General features: G+C 40.2%; 1 protein-coding gene across 12 annotated transcripts in view; it reads left to right on the top strand.

Annotated features, from left to right (window-relative positions):
* PDE7B (phosphodiesterase 7B) overlaps positions 1 to 20,273 on the top strand; it is a 257,704-nt gene that overhangs the window by 223,240 nt on the left and 14,191 nt on the right. For all 12 annotated transcript variants that reach the window (XM_072996444.2, XM_072996447.2, XM_020779568.3 and 9 more), the window contains 4 exons: positions 3,496 to 3,596; positions 6,670 to 6,801; positions 12,951 to 13,042; positions 16,311 to 16,455. In XM_072996444.2, coding sequence (XP_072852545.1) covers positions 3,496 to 3,596; positions 6,670 to 6,801; positions 12,951 to 13,042; positions 16,311 to 16,455 — 470 coding nt within the window. The remainder of the gene's footprint in view (positions 1 to 3,495; positions 3,597 to 6,669; positions 6,802 to 12,950; positions 13,043 to 16,310; positions 16,456 to 20,273) is intronic.

The following is a 20,273-nucleotide window of genomic DNA, read 5'->3' as shown; positions in this document are numbered from 1 at the left end:
AGCACCACAATTCAAAGGCATCAATTCTTCTGCAGTCAGCTTTCTTTATGGTCCAACTCACACTTCCATACATCACTACAGGAAAAACCATAGCTTTGACTATTCGGACTTTTGTTGGCAAGGTGATGTCTCTGCTTTTTAAGATGCTGTCAAGGTTTGTCATCACTTTCCTCCCAAGAAGCAGGTGTCTTTTAATTTCGTGGCTGCTGTCTCCATCTGCAGTGATCATGGAGCCCAAGAAAGTAAAATCTGTCCCTGCCTCCATATCTTCCCCTTCTATTTGCCAGGAGGTGATGGGACCAGTGGCCATGATCTTAGTTTTTTTGATGTTGAGTTTCAGACTGTTTTTTGCACTCTCCTCTTTCACCCTCAAGGTTCTTTAATTCCTCCTCACTTTCTGCCATCAGAGTGGTATCATCTGCATATTGGAGGTTGTTGATATGTCTTCTGGCAATCTTAATTCCTGCTTGGGATTCCTCCAGTCCAGCTTTCCACATGATGTATTCTGCATATAAGTTAAATAAGCCGGGGGACAATATGCCTTAGCCCAAATTCAATGGAAACTGGCATTCTCCTCATGAAGAAGACCATGTTGTATCTGTTGCTATGCAGTTATTGAATGGGAAGAAGCTGCCTGAGAAGAAAGAGGTAATTTAGCTCCACAGAATTTTAAGAGTGTTCTGCCTAGATGGAGGAATCTGTCAGTTTTACTTTCTCTGATATTCTTTTTTTTTTCTCCAAAATCTCATTTTACCCACACCCTCCATCTCAAGACCTTTGCAGAAGCTGAGAGGTCTCTTACTAAAAAATGAATAGAGCACAATTCTTACCCATTACTATTCTTCTGTATTCTTTCTATTAGGAAAGAAGGATGCTTTTAGGGGATGCTGTTAAGACTTTAATTTGCATTATAGTAAAGAGAGGTTTTATTCTATATTTTAAAGAAGTCCCTTCCCCAGGTTACCTGGATGCCTAATCTTGAGTTATAGAATCTTCAGAATTACCTCATTTATGCTTTCCTGAAGGCAACAAATTCTGATTATACCCTATATTCTTTCTAGGAGCATGGTTAATGTGACATTTTGTCAGAGAATTGGAAACTGGAAAAACTACATGTCATGATCAGATTTTAGCTGAAAAACAGTAGAATTCTCACTTGTAATATTAATGGGAGCCAAGAAAGTTGTAAAGTTCTCTGCCAACTTTCCAGGTGAAGATCAGCTATTATAGATTTGGAAAATACAAGTAGCCATGATAGTTTTTAAATGGTGGGATTAAAAAAAGTAGTTCGAGAACCTGTGGGATGAATTTGCTTCAGTAACATTCTTGCATTTGGGAATCTTGATTTTCAGGCTTATTCGTATAAAGAACTCATCTTGCTGTGGCCAGAGATTGGAAAGGTTACCCCTTTTAAGACTGTACATCTCAGGATCCCAAGCTCTGGTCATATAGATTCAAAACTGTTTTAAATGCTTGGAATCATTAGTGCACCTTCTAAAACAGGTGCAAACTTAATTTGGCTTTGATCTGACTTTTCGTTAATTTTTGCTGAATTCTTTTCCCCCACCAACTTTTGACAGCTGTCAAAATTTGACAGGTCCATGCTTTCCTATGGGGGAGAAAAAAAATTCACAGAAAATTAACGAAGCCTCAGAACGAAGACAAACTAAGTTTGCACAGGTTTTGCAAGGTGCTCTAACGAATCCAAGCATTTAAAACAATTTCTGAGTCTTCGTTAATTTATTGTGAATTTCTTTCTCCCCCATAGGAAACAATGGAACTGTCAAAAGTTGGGAGAAAAAAATTGGGAGAAAAAAATTCACAAAAAATTAACGAAGACTTAGAACAAAGCCAAACTAAGTCTGCACATGATCTAGAAGGTGCTCTAACGAATCCAATCATTTAAAACAGTTGCTGACTTTTCGTTAATTTTTTGTGAATTTTTCCTCCCCCATTGAAATGCATTGAGCCCAACTTTTGACAGCTGTCAAAAGTTGGTTTCAATGCTTTCCTATGGGGAGAAAATTCAGCAAAAATTAACGAAAAGTCAGATCAAAGCCAAATTAAGTTTGCACACGTTTTAGAAGGTGTACTAACAATTCCAAGCATTTAAAACATTTTTGAACATTATAAGACACTTTTAAAATTGAAAAAAGGACATGGTTAAGCGAAACAGGGGACCTAAAATGCATTCATTATGCAAAGCATGGTCCCGAAACTGCTAAGCAAAAATCGCCCATAGCAAACATTGTTAAATGATGCATAGAATTCTTTAAAAAAATCGTTAAGCAAAAACTTTGTTAAGCGAGAATACAGTGGTGCCTCACAAGACGAATTTTGTTTGTTCACAGTTAATGTGATCTTGTGAAAAATTTGTCTTGCAAAACGCGTTTTCCCATAGGAATGCATTGAAGTCTAATTAATGTGTTCCTATGGACCAAAAAAGTCAGAACAAAGTCAAATTTGGTTTACAAAGGGTTTATTAATTGCTCTTTAAAGCCATACATATTGTGCAGATTATTTCAAAAATTTCAATCAAAAAAACTTTAACGTTTTAAACATCATAGAAAAACATTTTAAAATCAGCAAACATGAGACAGGAACAAAAAACAGAAAACATTCGTCTTGCGAAGCATGGCCATAGGAACATTCATCTTGCGAGTCATCAACCCCATCGCCAGAACCATTCGTCTTGTGAGTTTTTCCTCCCACATTCGTCTTGCGAGGCACCACTGTAGTTTGATTTTCCCCTTTCATTGCTGTGGTGAAAAATAGCCTCTCCTAGTTGCCAGTAAGACCAAGAGAAACTTTCTTGGCAATGCAGTGAGAACTCTGGAGTTGCATTTTTTTGTTGAGACTGTGGCAGGAGAGAAAGATTTAAGCCTTTACTCCTCCCTCATTCCTACTGTCCAAAGGCTGATGAGACTTTTCCATGGATATTTTATGCACTGAAAAAAAGAGGAAGTTAATTGCATTTACTCAATTCAGACCTAATTTGGCCGCAAATACATTTTTTGAAATGGATAGGAACACTTTAATTTACAATTAATAAAAGCAGTCTGTAGGAACAAAGAAATTGCCCATTGTTTCTTCAAAGCAGGTACCATCTTACTGACAGTCATAGAGCAAAACAACCTTAAATAATTATTGCATCAAAGATGTTTCCTCCTCCACCATCCTCAAATACTATTGATTTTTCCTCTGAATTGGTGCTTTCACTGAAAACAGTAAAAGTGTGATTTATAAAGCAGGCCTCCTGTGCTTCAAGGTCTGACGTCTTTTCTTGAGTGGGCTTCCTTCCCTCCCTTCCACCAAGGGACGGTCTTGTTAGAGAATGCCAAGCCATTAAAATGTTTTCAAAGAGATCTACGTCTGTTGAATTTAAGACATAAATCCGACATTTCTAAAATGACAACCATATTTTAACCACCGGTTCAAAGGATAATCGTGATTTGGGCAAAAGGCTAAGATTATGTTCCTCCCTTTTATTTCTAGTTATGGTGCAAGAGGACTACCACAGTCAAAACCCATACCACAACGCTGTCCATGCTGCTGACGTGACACAAGCCCTGCACTGCTACCTAAAGGAGCCCAAGGTAACTGTTCTGGGAGGAAGAGGGGAAGGAAAAGACATTAGGGGAAAGAAGAGGAATTAAGATCATTTCTACCTACATAGACTAAAGCTTTAAATCTGTCTTTCAAAACCCTCAGCCTTTCTGTGGCTAATGATAAGCTGATTTTTTTTTTTACAACGAGTCAGCTGAATCCCCAGGCAGTTGTGGTAGAATCAGGGCTCACAGGATTGAAATCCCAAGACTTTCAGATACTATCTGACAACACCCGCCACCTCCATCTGGCTTCCGTGTTCCCTCTGAGGTTAGCTGTAATCCTCACAGTGGCTGAGAGAAAGGGATTTACCCAAGAACAGTATGTTATTCCAAGTTATCCCTGTTTCAATGCAAAATATGTCAGGGTTGTTTGGTTTTGAACGGGCAACTATCAGCCACCAGCTTTTCAAAATACTAGCTCTCGTTGGTTGATGTGGACTGATCCAGCTGCCTAAATTTTTGGACTTATGTCTGTGTGTGGCTATGGGAAATGTTGTTGTTTTGAACTATGCTATAACAACACGTCTGTAAACATTCCTAGCAGGTATCAAGCTGAGCTAAAAATCAGTCCTGGCACATTCTCAGCATCAGGGCTTAGCAGTAGATAGGAAAGTTGCTAAAGAAAGTGACGGTGGATATTTTAAGCATCTTAGCCTCAGAAAAGCAAAACAGAAGATGGGTCAGAAAGGGAGCCTGGTCCAAGTAATTCAGGTTCTGTCCCTTCTTCCTAATTAAAGTGACAAAATTGAAGTCCACGGGGCTACTATACAAAGTTCCATGTTATTACAAGATACCTGTACATCTCCACTACTGCTTTTCCACCCTCTCATGACAAGTAAGCTGGAGAATTAACTTATTTCCCAGTGGTGCTCACCGTGGGATCCTAGCTTTGCTTTGTTGCAACCAGTTCAATAGCAAACAAACCCTAGTACTGTATATTCATTGATGGTGACCCTTGTAGAGCTCAATCTTTTTTTAACACTAGTTCACCAAAATGTTCCAATGCAGCTTCACTGCTGGCCTCAGTATCAGATGGCACACCCTAGTGGGAAGCCTTTCCTGTCCATTTTGGACCATTCAGAATGAAAAGGGAGGCGGATGGCAGTCATGGGGTAGGAGAAAAAATGAACATGGCTAAATTAATGTTGGAGTCAATCATGGACATTGCAAATCACAGCCACAGACAAGCATGTCTATGAGTGGTTCATTTGTGTACTCAAGTAATGGACCTTTCAAAAGCATAAGCAGCATTCCTAAGCAGAGACTAAGAGCTGTTTTGTGGCACAGCCATAGCCTACATGTGCACATTTGTAGTGGGAGACCTGGCAGTTTGTGGTTCAGTTGGCTTAGATGACAGAGTCCTGATGCCATGTCTGAGCAGGGAAATGAATGTGCACAGATGGCAATGTTCTGAGCCACCAGAGTGGCCCGTGTGTGTGTTTGCTGTAAAAAGGGTTCTCTTGATTAGACTTTTCATACTTAATATAAACAGTTACTGCTATGCTGGTAGGAAAAGAGAAAACAAAACGTTGACACCGAATAAGAGAGCATTCTTCAAGAGACAGATAAAAACAAAGCAGCTCAAAGACAGTAAAGAAATCCACAGTACCAAAGGCTTACATATGCATTTAAATTTCTATTTACATGTTTTGGGATAGATCCATATAAGTCACTGGTAGTTACCTTAAGCTTGTTGATGGCTTAGTCCTAAATTAGATTGAAATTTTGTGTGTGTATTTTGTATTTGTATATGTACATGTTTTTGTATCTATGTTATAGCAAACCTAGCCACTTCTTTAAACAACTTCCCCCTTCTCTTGCCTGTTCAGTGAGGCTATCTTTCACTTGTTCTATACATTTATTTAAAGATCTGTAGGGAGGATTTGCAAGGGAAATAGCAGCAAGTGGTGCAGGTTTAAGCCCCAGCATACCCACCACTTCATCATTTAAAACATATCCCATGCCTTCACCCTTATGGAAAAAAAGAGGGTTAGTGATATCTGTGCTTCCCTCCTGACATCTATATTGACTCTGAAACTGTCTAATCTAGAAATGCCAGGAATGGAACCCAAATGTTTCAGATACAGAAACTCAGATGATGCACCACATAGCCACTCGAAACTTGTAGCGGACCTGTAGTCTTTACCACTAGTAGGTGTAAGAAGGTGCAAGCTTCAGAGAAATGGGCCAGTGGGAAGTCTGTATCTACCTCTGTGTATACAGTAGGTAACTTGCCTATGCAACACTTTACTATAAACCAAGTGTGTCTCCCTTTGCCTATAATAATCCGTTTTATTATTAATAAATGCCATCCAGGAACAGAACTTGTAAATCAAAGGATGGCAACTTTGTGTCTCCAAAACAGAAGGTGGGTTTTCTAAGAGGTTTTACCAGATTTGGAAAAAAAAAATAATTACATAAAGTTACACAATATACCTAAGTACTTCATTTTCTTATTTTGGGCAAAATGAGCAGCCTTCTTTCTGATCAGTAGGTTTTGAGACTATATTATGTATATAAAACAGTCCACAATTTTGCTTGCTATGAATATCTGTCACTAGCAGCACTGAAATGCACGATAAAGTAGACTGGCCTCACATATGTCTATCTCAGCCCATGGAGGTGGATGTTCACAAGTTACCTACATTGGGTGCACATGATATCCTCTTTTATTTAAACATTATTTTAATAACTGACATCTCAATCGATAATGTTCCTCCTCCCCAAGAGTTGGTTATTTCAGAAATTGCGAAGTTTGGGAAAGCTACTTTTTTGTTTTTACTACAACTCTCAGAACCCTCCCAGCCAAATGCTGGGGATAGTAGTAAAAAGTAATTTTTCCAAGCCCGGAAAAATTCAGTATATTGATAATATAGAGCTGTGATGTCAAGTTAAAAGTCTTGCAAGACACTTCCATCAGTATTCTGAAAATGGACTAAATAACAACCTTACAAAGTAGACGAAACAAAAAGTTGAACAGGTTTAGGAACTAATTTAACCGTTTATATTAAGGGACAACTCTTGTCTTTGATTTAACTTGATTTTCCCCCACATGGAACAGCTTGCCAACTTCCTCACACCTCTGGATATTATGCTCGGACTACTGGCTGCTGCAGCCCATGACGTTGATCATCCGGGAGTCAACCAGCCATTTTTGATAAAAACCAAACATCACCTTGCCAGTTTATACCAGGTGAGAAAGGCTTGGTAGGTGGCATAAACAGCTTCTTCTTCATTATGGAGTAACACGTTCCCTTTTTCTTGACGGAATTTGTTAATGGCCTCCTTCCATCCCTCTTTCCTTCCCTCCACTTCGCAATCACTGTTTGGCATTTCATACAACCTTTCCAGTTATGGATGAGGCAGAGTATGTGACACAAATGTAATTTATACTGGTCACCAATTTTGCCATATCAAAAGCAGAAACTGAAGAATAAAATAACTAATAATGACTGGCACTGTACGGCAGTCAGTTTGTGTGTTTTCCTCCAGGAATGCAAAAAAGACATGGAAAATGATATTGTGGAGATGGTGCATTTGAGAAACATGTTTCTATGTACAAATACATGCTTGAAAGTGTGAGGAAATTGCTTCCAGGGCTCCACGTCACTTCTCTTTTATCCTCAGCTGAACCAGAATATATAGTACAAAGTGATCCACTTTGCCAATTTGCGCCATGTTCCTAACTTTTGTATAAGCTGCAACTTCCAGATATTTCCAGGCAAAATGTCTGAATTGTGTTGATACAGAATCTTGTCACTTTTTTTAAAAAAAGCCCATAGACATAGCCTCAAATGTACAACCATGTCTGATTATCTAGACAGTTAGAAACAGAATACATTTATTTGTATCGGAGAGAAGCATGAGAGAGAGAAAATATGTGGAAAAGATTCTTGATTTCTCTCCAAGAGAGACCATTACATTAAGATGGTAATTTTATACCTTTTGAGACATTAGTTAATGTCTCAAAAGGTATGTTAGTTAATATCTCAAAATGTCAAGAGATGCACTGTGTGTTTGAAAACTTGTATGAGCCACTGCCCTCAGTAAGTGGTATTTCTTTTGTATCTGATGAAGTGTCAGGCTTCAGCCCAAGAAATCTGTGTATTCGTTATAATAGTACAGGCTATGCCATATACTACCCTATTTGCCTATTAAACAATGGTTACTGGAATTAGGTGTGGCATACGAATTACAGTATTATTTTGCTGATTGCTGATCCTTGCAGTTTTTCCTCAGAGATGGGAAAAGTTGCTTTTTAAAGACTACAACATCTGGAATAAACCAGGCACTAAGACCACTGGCCATGCTAAGATATTCTGATGGAGGAGCAGGGTGAAAGAGACCTTTAACTGACCATTAAGAATATATATATAGATATTGACCATTACGAATATGGTCCATATTGACCATATATAGTCCATATTGACCATATTGACCATAAGAATGTGGTCCTATAATTGACCATTGAGAATATATATATTCTTAATGGTCGATTAAAGGTATCTATCACCCTGCTCCTCCATCAGAAGTATCTTAGTTAGTTAATTAGTTAGTTATAAAAACAAAAACAAATAGTGAGCTTTAGATGATAAATGATCATCTTCAAGACTGTGCATCAAGTTCTTGTGGGCAGTTCCAAATTTATGTGCTCTTTTTAATGTCCCAGATTCACATGGCTAATGGTGTACAAGCCAGGTAAGCTTCCTAGATATAAACAGCTGCAGCATGCATGTCGGTTTCAAGCTCTTCTTCAGCTAGCAATTTGGAATTTATGACCCATCTCTTAGGACAGTAATCTCTTGAGTAAATTTGCTAATGGCCTCCTTCCATCTCCCTTTCCTTCCCTCCACTTTGCAATCACAATTTTTGGGGATACATTCTGGGTGTCATTGGTCAAATATTGTCTAAAAAGTTTCATTCCCAACTTGGGTTCCTGTTTGCACATATTTCTGATGTAGCATGGGGCCTGATCTACGTTGCAATAGGATAGCTCTTATCCTGTGTTTGTATAGGACTTGGATGAGTTTAACTGGACAGTATCAGTTTTCTACTGTGTAGGGCAACTAGAACAAAGGTGTTAGTCTGTGGATGGCTCCCAGCAGACTCCTGATATTATAAGAAACCTAATTAGAAAAAAAATATACAGAATTCTGTATTTTGAAGTTTCCCTCCTGTGCTTTTGTTTTATTCCCTTAAAATGTCAGTTGCATAAGAGTCCAGGCTCTTTCTACCCTGAGATAAAGGAGCAGACAGAGGAACAAGGGCCAAGGCTAGGACACAGGAATGCTGAGATACTTCATGGCTAGCTCAGCTTTATCTATCTGTTTTGACAAAAGACAGCCAGACACTTTAAATACAGATGTAATGATCTGCAGCGTTAGCTCAGACTCCACAGAAGGCCAGGCATTTGACAGAATGATGAGAACAGACAGAGGAACATGATGGTAGTAAAAACATCGGAGGTGGTGTTTTCGTTTTGGTTGGGGTTTATATTTGGGCCACCTTAAAGACAAATGAATTATGAGGGCACAAGTTTTCCTGGATTTATGACCTATTTCCATAGCTGGATCTGATGAGGTAGGCTACAGCCTATGAAAGCATATGCCAAATGAAACTGGCTTGTTTTCAGGGGCCATTGGACTGCAATAGATTAATGTGTACACGCACACACATGCACATGGACAGTTGTTTTTAAAGCAATGGATTCCTATTTTATACAGTGGTGCCTCACTTAACGACGATAATCCGTTCCAGGAAAATCACCGCTAAGCGAAAACATTGTAAAGCGAAATAAAAAAACCCAATTGAAACGCATTGAAACCCGTTCAATGCGTTCCAATGGAGTAAAAACTCACCGTCCAGCGAAGATCCTCCATATGGGGGCCATTTTCACTGCCTGTATAGCGAGGAATCCGTCCCTAAGCACACAGGGGAGCCATTTTTAGCACCCAGCGGCCATTTTGAAAACCCAACGATCAGCTGTTTTTGATTGTTGTAAAGCGAAAATCGGTTCCCGAAGCAGGGAACCGATCATCGCTAAGTGAAATTCCCCCATTTAGACCATCATTTTGCGCTCGCAATTGCAATCACTAAAAGTTCATTGTAAAGCAGATTCGTCGTAATGTGGGGCAATCGTTAAGCGAGGCACCACTGTACTGCTGTTATTTTATGAATTGCTGTTAGCCGCCCAGAGTAGACTTTGGTCTAGATGGGCGGGAGATATATATATATATAAAAATAAATAGGATGTCATACAAAGTCATTGACAAAACATATATTTCAGAGGTAGATGAAACTATAAAAACCACAAGACTCTGGCAAATGAAAATAACATTTAATCCAATCCCACAAAATTAAGATACTGGAATTACAACATTTGGCATACTATGTATTTTTGTAGTAAGTTACCTTGTACAACATATTGTATCTCTGTTCAATCTGCTCCTGTCCTCTCTGAGAGACACCTATATTGATAGAGGGCAACCCATCTGTGAAACCACATCCTATGCAACTATTGTGGTCCCAGGAGAAAGTTGCCACAGTTTTGTTTACTTTGGTCTTTGTAAAAAAGCAAAGTGCGGGCTCACTTGTGTTGCATTTTACATTATCAACACTAAGGATGCCCTATGCACTGGCGAAAGTTCATTTGACGCATCTGCTATAAGCTGGTGCCAGTGTCTAGCATCTAGATCAGTGGTGTGCAAGCTTAGTTTATTTCAGTTAAAAGGAACCAAAACTACTTCACTGTTCAAAAAATTATATTCCAATGTTAAGTTCTCCAGTTGTTGTTGTTTTGTTGTTAAATTGTGCCCAACTCTTTATGATCCCATGCACCAGAGCACACCAGGCCCTCCTGTCTTCCACTGTCTCCCAGAGTTTGGTCAAATTCATGTTTGTAGCTTTGATGACACTGTCCAACCATCTCGTCCTCTGTCATCCCATTCTCCTCTTGCCCTCACATTTTCCTAACATCGGGGTCTTTTCCAGGGAGTCTTTCTCTTCTCATGAGATGGCCAAAGTATTGGAGCCTCAGCTTCAGGATCTGTCTTTCCAGTGAGCACTCAGGGTTGATTTCCTTCAAAACAGATAGGTTTGATCTCCTTGCAGTCCAGGGGACTCTCAAGAGTCTCCTCCAGCACCACAATTCTTTGGCATTCAGCCTTCTTTATTGTCCAGCTCTCACTTCCATACATCTTTACTGGAAAAAACATAGCTTTGACTATGCTGACCTTTGTTGGCAAGCTGATGTCTCTGTCTTTTTAAGATGCTGTCTAGGTTTGTCATCGTTTTCCTCCCAAGAAGCAGGCGTCTTTTAATTTCGTGGCTGCTGTCTCCATCTGCAGTGATCATGGAGCCCAAGAAAGTAAAATCTGTCACTGCCTCCATATCTTCCCCTTCCATTTGCCAGGAGGTGATGGGACCAGTGGCCATGATCTTAGTTTTTTGATGTTGAGCTTCAGATCATTTTTTGCACTCTCCTCTTTCACCCTCACTAAGAGGTTCTTTAATTCCTCCTCACTTTCTGCCATCAGAGTGGTATCATCTGCATATCTGAAGGTGTTGATATTTCTTCCGGCAATCGTAATTCCATCTTGGGATTCATCCAGTCCTGCCTTTATGGATCCTTATTACTTATCTGCTCAAATATTCTTAGTACATTGTTGCATTACAACCAATCAACTGCTTGCTGACGCTTCCTGTGAAAATGTTGGTTAAAGATAATAAAATAACATTTAAGTATTTCATACCCTGGATGCCACTTACTGTAGATGTTTTTTGCACTGATAACTCCAAAATAAAATGTGTGGAATGCAGAATTGCTTAACTGAATATTTGTTCATATAACAGAACCTTTTATTTCTCTCCTCCCTACTGTAGCCACATCTATAAATCAGTTCTGTAATTTTTTCTAGTCCTTCAGAGCAGATTTGAGGATGAGTGCATGGGGCCAGTCATTGTCTCTCTGCTCTACTGATGTCAACAGACAAATGTAAATTGGAATCCTCCAATCCTATTCTTCATGATACGCTTGGTCATTGGTGCATGTGGAAGCTGCCTTTCTAATCGGAACACTGTGTACCAAGTGCCATAATTTACCTCCCAAAGTTGAAAAGTCTGATTTGAGCCTGTAATGCTACAAGGACAACATGGAGCCTTCAACACTGATGACAAGGTTATAGGTTCATGTTTCCCACTATGAGAAATGCCTTGTCATCTTAGGCAGAGTTTGCCTCCAGCTTATGCAGGCTATTGAGAAAGAGAATCTCAGCCGTTGTCACCTCCCTGTTCTGATCTTGTGCATTCTTCACCAAGAATCGATACTGGGCTGGCTAGATAGCACAGTGAGCTGCGTCAGTTTGGGGGTTTGATTCCCCACTGATTCTGGGAGAAGAGTCAGCCTGTGTAGCCTTGGGAAATTCCAAAGCACCCCCAGAAGAAGGGAATGGCAAACCACTTTTGAGTACTTTATAACTAGAAAACCTTGAACAAGGTCACCATACCTAGCATTGATTCAAGGTCACACTACTATTATTTAAATCAATGTTAGTTGTAGTATTAGCACTGGAACTTACATACCATATCACATTAAGTGCTGCCAAGTTTTATCCGGCTTGTGCCTGCTTTAATAGGTTTTCAGGGTATACAAACTAGTTAAGGAATGGCTTTATCAGTGCCCCCTACACACTCCAGTGAATTCCATTATCCCAGTGGGGATTTTAAACCACATTTTCTGCATTTTCATCTTTCATTCTATGCACTACACCATGCCATATTGCTATACAGATAACACGATATTATATTTTTATCCCCGTGAAGGAGTCCTAATTCACGATCCATTCCAAATATCTGACAGGTAGCATTTCAGTTATGTAACTGGAGTTTTTTCTATTGGTGGAGAGGGCAGAATTGCAACTAAGAAATATAAGAAAGAAAAAATGGGGGATCTTAGATAAAATCAAGCCTGAACTACTATGTCTGTAGAGGCAAAAATGTTGAATGAGGTTGTCCTACTTTGGGCACATCATTTGAAGATGGGAAAAAAAAACAGGAATGCTGGGAAAGGTGGAAGGCAGCAGAAAATGAGGAAGACCTAATAAGAGATGGGTTGACTCCCTAAAGGAAGCCACAGACTTCACTTTGCAAGAGCTGAGCAGGGTAGTTGAGGACAGGGCATTCTGGAGAGGATTCATTCATAGGGCTGCCTGAAGTCATGGATGGCTTGACAGCACATAACAACAGCATCAAAGAAATGGATGCCCAACTGTCTGCCTCTGCATGAATATGGCATTTTGTTTGTCAGGATGACAATGGTTTTCTTTTTGTTTTCTTCTCCACCAGAATGTCTCTGTATTAGAAAACCATCACTGGAGATCTACAGTCGGCATGCTTCGAGAATCCAGGCTGCTTGCACATTTGCCAAAAGAAGAAAGGTAAGCTCTGCAATTTGGGGAAAGGGCTAGCACAGTGCATCTGCCAAAATGGGTTTCCCTAAACATTTTGAGGTGGACACTGTGAAAATGTGTTGGCGAGCAGGTAGTAATGGAAGTGAGAGAAAGGATCTGTATATGCTTCCTGGGTGGAAGGGAGAATTAATAACAGTTTTGAGGTCATCTAATCTGGCTGGTCCTCTATTCACTTTGTGGCCAAGCTAAATTATCCTGTCACCATTGACAGTTTGCTCTCCAATTTGCAAATGGCAAAATGGAAATGCCACTGCAGGCCTTTTTGGGAGGTGGCATCAAATGCCTAGGGGATTCCCACCTTTATTGTGCAGTATGGATCAATCCAAAGAAAAGAAAATGCAAGAAAGCAAAGTGGCTGTCCAACGATGCCTTACAGAAAAGAGAAGGGAAACAAAATGCAAGGGAGATAGGGAAAGTTACAGAAAATGGAATGCCGACTTCCAAAGGCTAGCAAGGAGAGAGAGGTCCCTCTTAAATGAAAAGTGCAAAGAAATAGAGGAAAATAATAGAAAGTGAAAAACCAGAGATCTGTTCAAGAAAATTGGAGATGTTAAAGGAACATCTTGTGCAAAGATGGACATGATAAAGGATAAAAGGATAAAAATGGTAGGGACCTCACAGGAGCAGAACACATCAAGAAGAGGTGGCAAGAATACACAGAGGAATTATACCAGAAACATTTGGTGTGTCCGGACAACCCAGATAGTGTGGTTGCTGACCCTGAGCCAGACATCCTAGAGAGTGAAGTTAAGTGGGCCTTAGAAAGCCCACTGGCATTCCAGTCGAACTATTTAAAATCTTACAAAGATGATGCTGTTAAGATGCTATACTCAATATGCCAGCAAGTTTGGAAAACTCAGCAGTGGCCAGAGGACTGGAAAAGATCAGTCTACATCCCAATCTCAAAGAAGGGCAGTGCCAAAGAATGCTCCAGCTACCATACAATTGCACTTATTTCACATGCTAGCAAGGTTATGCTCAAAATACTACAAGGTAGGCTTCAGCAGTATGTAGACTGAGAACTCCCAGAAGTACAAGCTGGATTTTGAAGGGGCAGAGGAACTAGAGACCAAATTGCTAACATGCACTGGATTATGGGGAAAGCAGAAAAACACCTACTTCTGCTTCATTGACTATGCTAAAGCCTTTGGCTGTATGGACCACAGCAACCTAGGGCAAATTCTTAAAGAAATGGGAGTGCCTGACCACCTGATCTATCTCCTGAGTAATCTCTATGTGGGATAGGAAGCAACAGTTAGAACTGGATATGGAACAACTAATTGGTTTAATATTGGGAAAGTGGTACAACAAGGCTGTATATTGTCTCCCTGCTTATTTAACTTATAGGCAGAATACATTATGCGAAAGGCAGGACTGGATGAATCCCAAGCTGGGATCAAGAGAAATATCAACATCCTCAGATATGCAGATGATACCACTCTGATGGCAGAAAGTGAGGAGGAATTAAAGAACCTCTTAATGAAGGTGAAAGAGGAGAGCACAAAAAATGATCTGAAGCTCAACATCAAAAAACTAAGATCATGGCCACTGGTCCCATCACCTCCTGGCAAATGGAAGGGGAAGATATGGAGGCAGTGACAGATTTTACTTTCTTGGGCTCCATGATCACTGCAGATGGAGACAGCAGCCACGAAATTAAAAGACGCCTGCTTCTTGGGAGGAAAACGATGACAAACCTAGACAGCATCAAAAAGCATAGACATCATCTTGCCAACAAATGTCCGCATAGTCAAAGCTATGGTTTTTCGGGTAGAGATGTATGGAAGTGAGAGCTGGACCCATAAAGAAGGCTGACTGCCAAAGAATTGAGGCTTTAGAATTGTGGTGCTGAAGGAGAGTCTTGAGAGTCCCCTGGACTGCAAGGAGATCAAACCTATCTGTTTTGAAGGAAATCAACCCTGAGTGCTCACTGGAAAGACAGATCCTGAAGCTGAGGCTCCAATACTTTGGCCATCTCATGAGAAGAGAAGATTCCCTGGAAAAGACCCTGATGTTGGGAAAGTGTGAGGGCAAGAGGAGAAGGGGATGACAGAGGACGAGATGGATGGACAGAGTCATTGAAGATACCAACATGAATTTAACCCAACTCTGGGAGGCAGTGGAAGACAGGAGGGCCTGGCGTGCTTTGGTTCATGGGGTCACGAAGAGTCGGACATGACTTAATGACTAAACAATAACATGGATCAGTCCTAGTTCTCCATCATCTTAACAGGTTGGGTTGGGGCACAAGAATTAGTCCAAACCCGGCTTGAACTTGAACTTGAATTGAAAGCCCTGACATGTAAGTTTCCAATCCCCCAGATATTCTCACCTCAGCATCTACCTTCAGAGCACTCAGAAGAGGACGTCTGCCCTATTCCCTGGACATTCTTGCCCCAGGTTCCCTCCTTCCCTTTTCCTTGCTTCTCAAGAGCAGGAACAGCAGTGACATCAAGGGCAGGTACATGTATGTACATGTATGTACAAAAGGCCCCTCTCTTCCCCCTCTACTCTTCTGTCACTCTGTACCAGAATCAGTATTTTTTTCAAACCAAGGTTGGGCAGATATGCTTCTTTGATATTTTGGGCAAAGGATTCTGGGGAGTGTACTCCAAAAACGTCTGAAAGTCACAATTGCCCACCATTGTTTTAAACAAACTCAAACAGCAAACAGCTCAAACAACAACTCCCTGAATCCACAATGTTGAGTGTGTTCTTATTCTGGTCTCCATTACCAGTCCCAAATATTTCCTGCCTCAAAGAAGGTCTCAACCTTCTCCTCCTCCTCAAGTTCTCAGTTGTCCTCTTCCTCCACCAATGAATCCAGTCTTGAGTCTATCAACTGAGGGGAAATGGATTACCAGGAAGGTGTTTGGGAACATATGTTGAACTTTCCTATGCTATTCCAGTGCAGAGTTTGGACAGCTTACATTTGGACTACTGCTCCCAGAATCCCCCAGTTAGCATGATTACTTGCTAAGCTGGTTGGGGCATTCTGGGGGATGAGGTACAAACGAAGCTGACCTGAGGCTTATCCCTGGGTGGGAGGATCCATGGCGAGGACACATCGGATCTGAAGTAGTTCTGCAAGATGATGAATGGAAGAGGACACTAAAAAAGGGAATTCCTATTCTGGTAGTTTGTCTCGAATCCCTCAAGGTGGAAAGGACGACATGCATGCAACCATCAACAGTCCCTTGCTCAATCTCAATACATTTTTCTTCTCAAATTACAGGCAAGACATTGAACAACAGCTGGGCTCCCTGATCTTGGCAACAGACATCAACAGGCAAAATGAGTTTCTGACCCAGTTGAAAACTCATCTCCGAAATCAGGATTTGAATTTGGAGGATGCTCCAGACAGGCATTTTATGCTTCAGGTAGAACATAAATGTCCCGCCCCCCCCCCAGCAACAATTTGTTCATTAAAATAGTCACTGTTTTTTTTTCCTGGACATCTCTCTTTCTGTTACCAAGGAATCCAGATATTTTTAAAAAGCAGGGATTATCTGACTGGTACTTTGCCAAACCTTGGCTATGCCATGCAAGGAAGCAGGTAGCCAAAATTGGCAGGGTTCTGGACTAGGTTCCTTTGCCGACTGGATGAATGGGCAGATGGATGTATAAATAAATGAATGGATGGATGGACAGACACAGACAGACACAGACAGACAGACAGACAGACAGACAGACAGACAGACAGACAGACATGTTGAACTTGAATTACACTTTACTCCCATTCAGGATACTACTTCTGTTAAAAAAAACCAAAACAGTACAGTACTCATCATGAAGTTGTAACAAGTACAACAGAGAGGAAAAGTAAGAGAAAAGACCTGAACCTTTGAGCCAGGATTATACTGGTAACACCCAGATGCTGAACAGTTCAGAAAATCCTCTACTTTAATCCCATCTATAAAGTCACAATAGTTACCACTATGTGAAAAGAGTGAAAAATCACTGTTAAAAGTCTCCTGCAAAATACAATAAATAGTTGAGGGTAGGGAAAGGAAGAACTGATGAAAACTGATGCTGGTTTGGGCCACACACCGCTGAAATTCAGCATCCAAATCATATAATAAGTAGTGCTGGTTTTGAAAACAAAAAATGTTGTCTTTTTAAAATGACAGTGAGGGTTCTACTTTCAGTCTCTTCCCAACTAGCTCTACAGTGATTTCCTCACTTCTTTTCCTCTATCCGGTTTTCTACTCTTAACACTTTCTGGGCCTCATGCAGTGTAATGTTTTGTATTCATCATTTGTTTTCTGGAGGAATTCTCAGAGCACAAAAACCCCAAGAACTTTCCTGAGCCAAAAAGGCAGGCACTGAGCTCCGCAAAAATCAGACGTCCTGCTGATGAGAAAGTTGCAGTTCTCATGTAACATTTCATCATGCAAGAGGCTCACGAGATGATAGCACAAAAATAAAGCAAAGAAGTTAATATCCATTTGTGTGGGTTTCTGTAGCGCTGAGTCTGTAGCACTAGCTGTTTTCTAAATACTCGGTTGTTGCCTTAAACAGTAATCTATAGGTTAACATTGAAGCATCTCTAACGTTTAGGTGGGTTATTCCAACATAACATTTCCCCAGCCTCTTCCTTCACCACCCCACAAAGCAAAATATCAATAAAATGCATCACATTGGAATGAAATTATGGTATGGATTGTATAAGATCTCTTTGTAGAAAGGGTTTTGTAATGGTTGTCTAGCTCCAATTGATAAATAGAGATCATTCTTTTTTTTCTAGAGTTCAGCTTGAAAACAACATCAACAAAGAACAAAGGGCCTTGTTCTGTAATCAGAATTGTCCCTCGTGCATTATACATTTTTCTTTTCCTTAGAGAAGAGCCTATGGAGACGATCAGATGGGCACATTGCTTGCTATTTCAGTCACTTTTGGTGTACTTTGGTTTGACTGGTTTTCTGTGTTTTAAGTAAGAGTCTTCCATCATGCCCCTTTTGCGAGCTGCGCCACTCCTTTCTGGCACATTGCTGGGGCTGCTGCTTATTCGGTGGGATGGGCAGCACTCCTGATGATTCCATTCTGAAGTCTGTGTGGTTGCTAAATATATCTCCCATTAGAGCTATGGATGGCTTTCTTTTCTACGACAACCCTGCATATTTCATGTACTGCCATATTCTAGCTACAGAGAAGCACCCACTAGTCTAGCAACTATGTATTTGGCTGGTTGTTCTTCAAATGGCAGTGACAAAACCAAATTTAATTTAGGCTCACAAGGACTAAAATTGTTCCCCCCCTCTAACCATAATGGAGTAGTTAATGGGATCCTCAGATAGCAGTTCCACGAACCATCATTGTGATGACTCTAAAAGGATCTTGCACTGGCTTATTAACAAAAGAAATGACACTAGAAGATGCCTCATGCCTGCAGCCCAAGCATTTTAGTTCAAAATACCTATTAGCTGGCCCCCAAAAAAGCTAATAATTTCATTTCATGTGGAAAGCCCACTTACGGAGTGCTTCAAATCTTTGCTAGTGTATGAAGGAGGGGGAAACAAGGAATGGATGAGGCAAAGTAGATGCTTCAGAAGAATAATTACAGAGCTTCTCACTCCCTGTCTTTGATCAAAACAATTATGTTCTCATGACACAACTTCATTTGCATGAGAAGTCATATAGAAATATGGAACCAATGTTAGTGGTGCAGATGTAAAGATGGCATATGCAGTTAATCAAAGGTGGTCCTAATATTAGGCCAGGTGAGGCGGCTGCCTTCTGTAGAGGTCCTGGAAGAGAGTGACAGGAAACACTTGGCGGAAAGGTTTTATGTGCACTACCCAGTTATCTTGTGCACCGAGAGTAGCTTGCTCAGGTGATAGCCACTATTGAAGTAAGAATCAACTGTCATTCTTCCTACCTTCTGTAATGATAGTGGGGAAGCATTTTGCTTTCATTTCAGGGAGTGGGAAATCTTGGCCCAGCCCTATGAGGCAGCAGTATTTATGGGAAGGAGAAGCACTGAGGAGCAAAAATGTTTTTTGTGGGTTTTTTTAGCCACTGACATGAAGTAATCATAAAACAAGTCCAGATGCCTGTGAGCTATATTTAGTGTTTGTTACTCCTGAAATGGACTAATATGGCTACTGAAAACCAATTTATATTGTCACTCAGTGATCAATTGATTGTGAGCATAACAAAGGGATGGCCAAGTATTATTTTTGCTGTAAAGGTTTCCACAGTCTTACTTCATCTTCAGTGGGAGATTATACTACACTGTGAATCCTGCATCTTAGTTCAGGAATAATTACCATCGTAAAATGAGTGGACCTTCTGAGCAAATGCGTACAGCACCCTGAGCCACACAAATTGGAAGATTACCCAAAAATGGACATGTGATCATTTCACAGAAGCAAAGTACTAGGATAGACAATACCATTTTTCATACTAAAACATAATGTCTTCTTTGTAACTTCTTCGTGTTAGCAACCTGCCTAAGCCAGAACTTTGCTACAGAGTCAGTAGAAGAACTAAGCTTTTCATGGTTTGCTGCTGGCACCCAAGCAAACATTTAATTTAACACTGTAGTCATATTTGGAGTGCACTGTTTGCTATTCGTAAGAATAACAAAACACATTGTTAGGCCCAGAGTTTGGATAGAGCAAAAACATTATGGTAAAAGGGAATATCTTTGAGCCTTAACAACAAAAATGTTAAATAGAGCCACTGAGATGCTAGTCTCAACTACTCGTCTGAATTTTAATACTGTGTAAGGAATTTCCTGGTCTTTGATTAACAACTTACTTGGGTTAAGTTGGGATGAGAGGCAGTTAATTTAACTACAGTAACTAATGAACTTCCTTGGTGAATAGAGGATTCTATGTATGTATGCTCCACTTCATTTGATCAGCTGGTCTACCTTGTGATTTAAATCTTATAAGGTTTAATTTAGGATTTGGGCTAATTAATTTAAAGATCTAATTAAATGATTCATGAACCAATGTTAATTATGATTAAGTAGTATGGATAATAATGAGAAAAGAAAGAATACTATCAGATTGTAACCTACAGTAGATACAAGGACTACTAGCAGATCAGGAATTCAGAAAGTAAAGAGGGGGAGAAAGTTGAAATAGAGGGGGGAAAGGCAAATGTTTGTGGTGTCAGTTCTCTAAGATTTGGGGAATGTGGATAATGGGTGCCGAAACTGATAAAAGTGAGGAAACATAAGGAAAATTG

The sequence above is a fragment of the Pogona vitticeps genome, chromosome 1, assembly GCF_051106095.1.
Source record: "Pogona vitticeps strain Pit_001003342236 chromosome 1, PviZW2.1, whole genome shotgun sequence".
Lineage (NCBI taxonomy): Eukaryota > Metazoa > Chordata > Lepidosauria > Squamata > Agamidae > Pogona > Pogona vitticeps.
The sequence above is the reverse complement of the archived record's forward strand: the minus strand, read 5'-3'. Positions and strand labels throughout refer to the sequence as shown.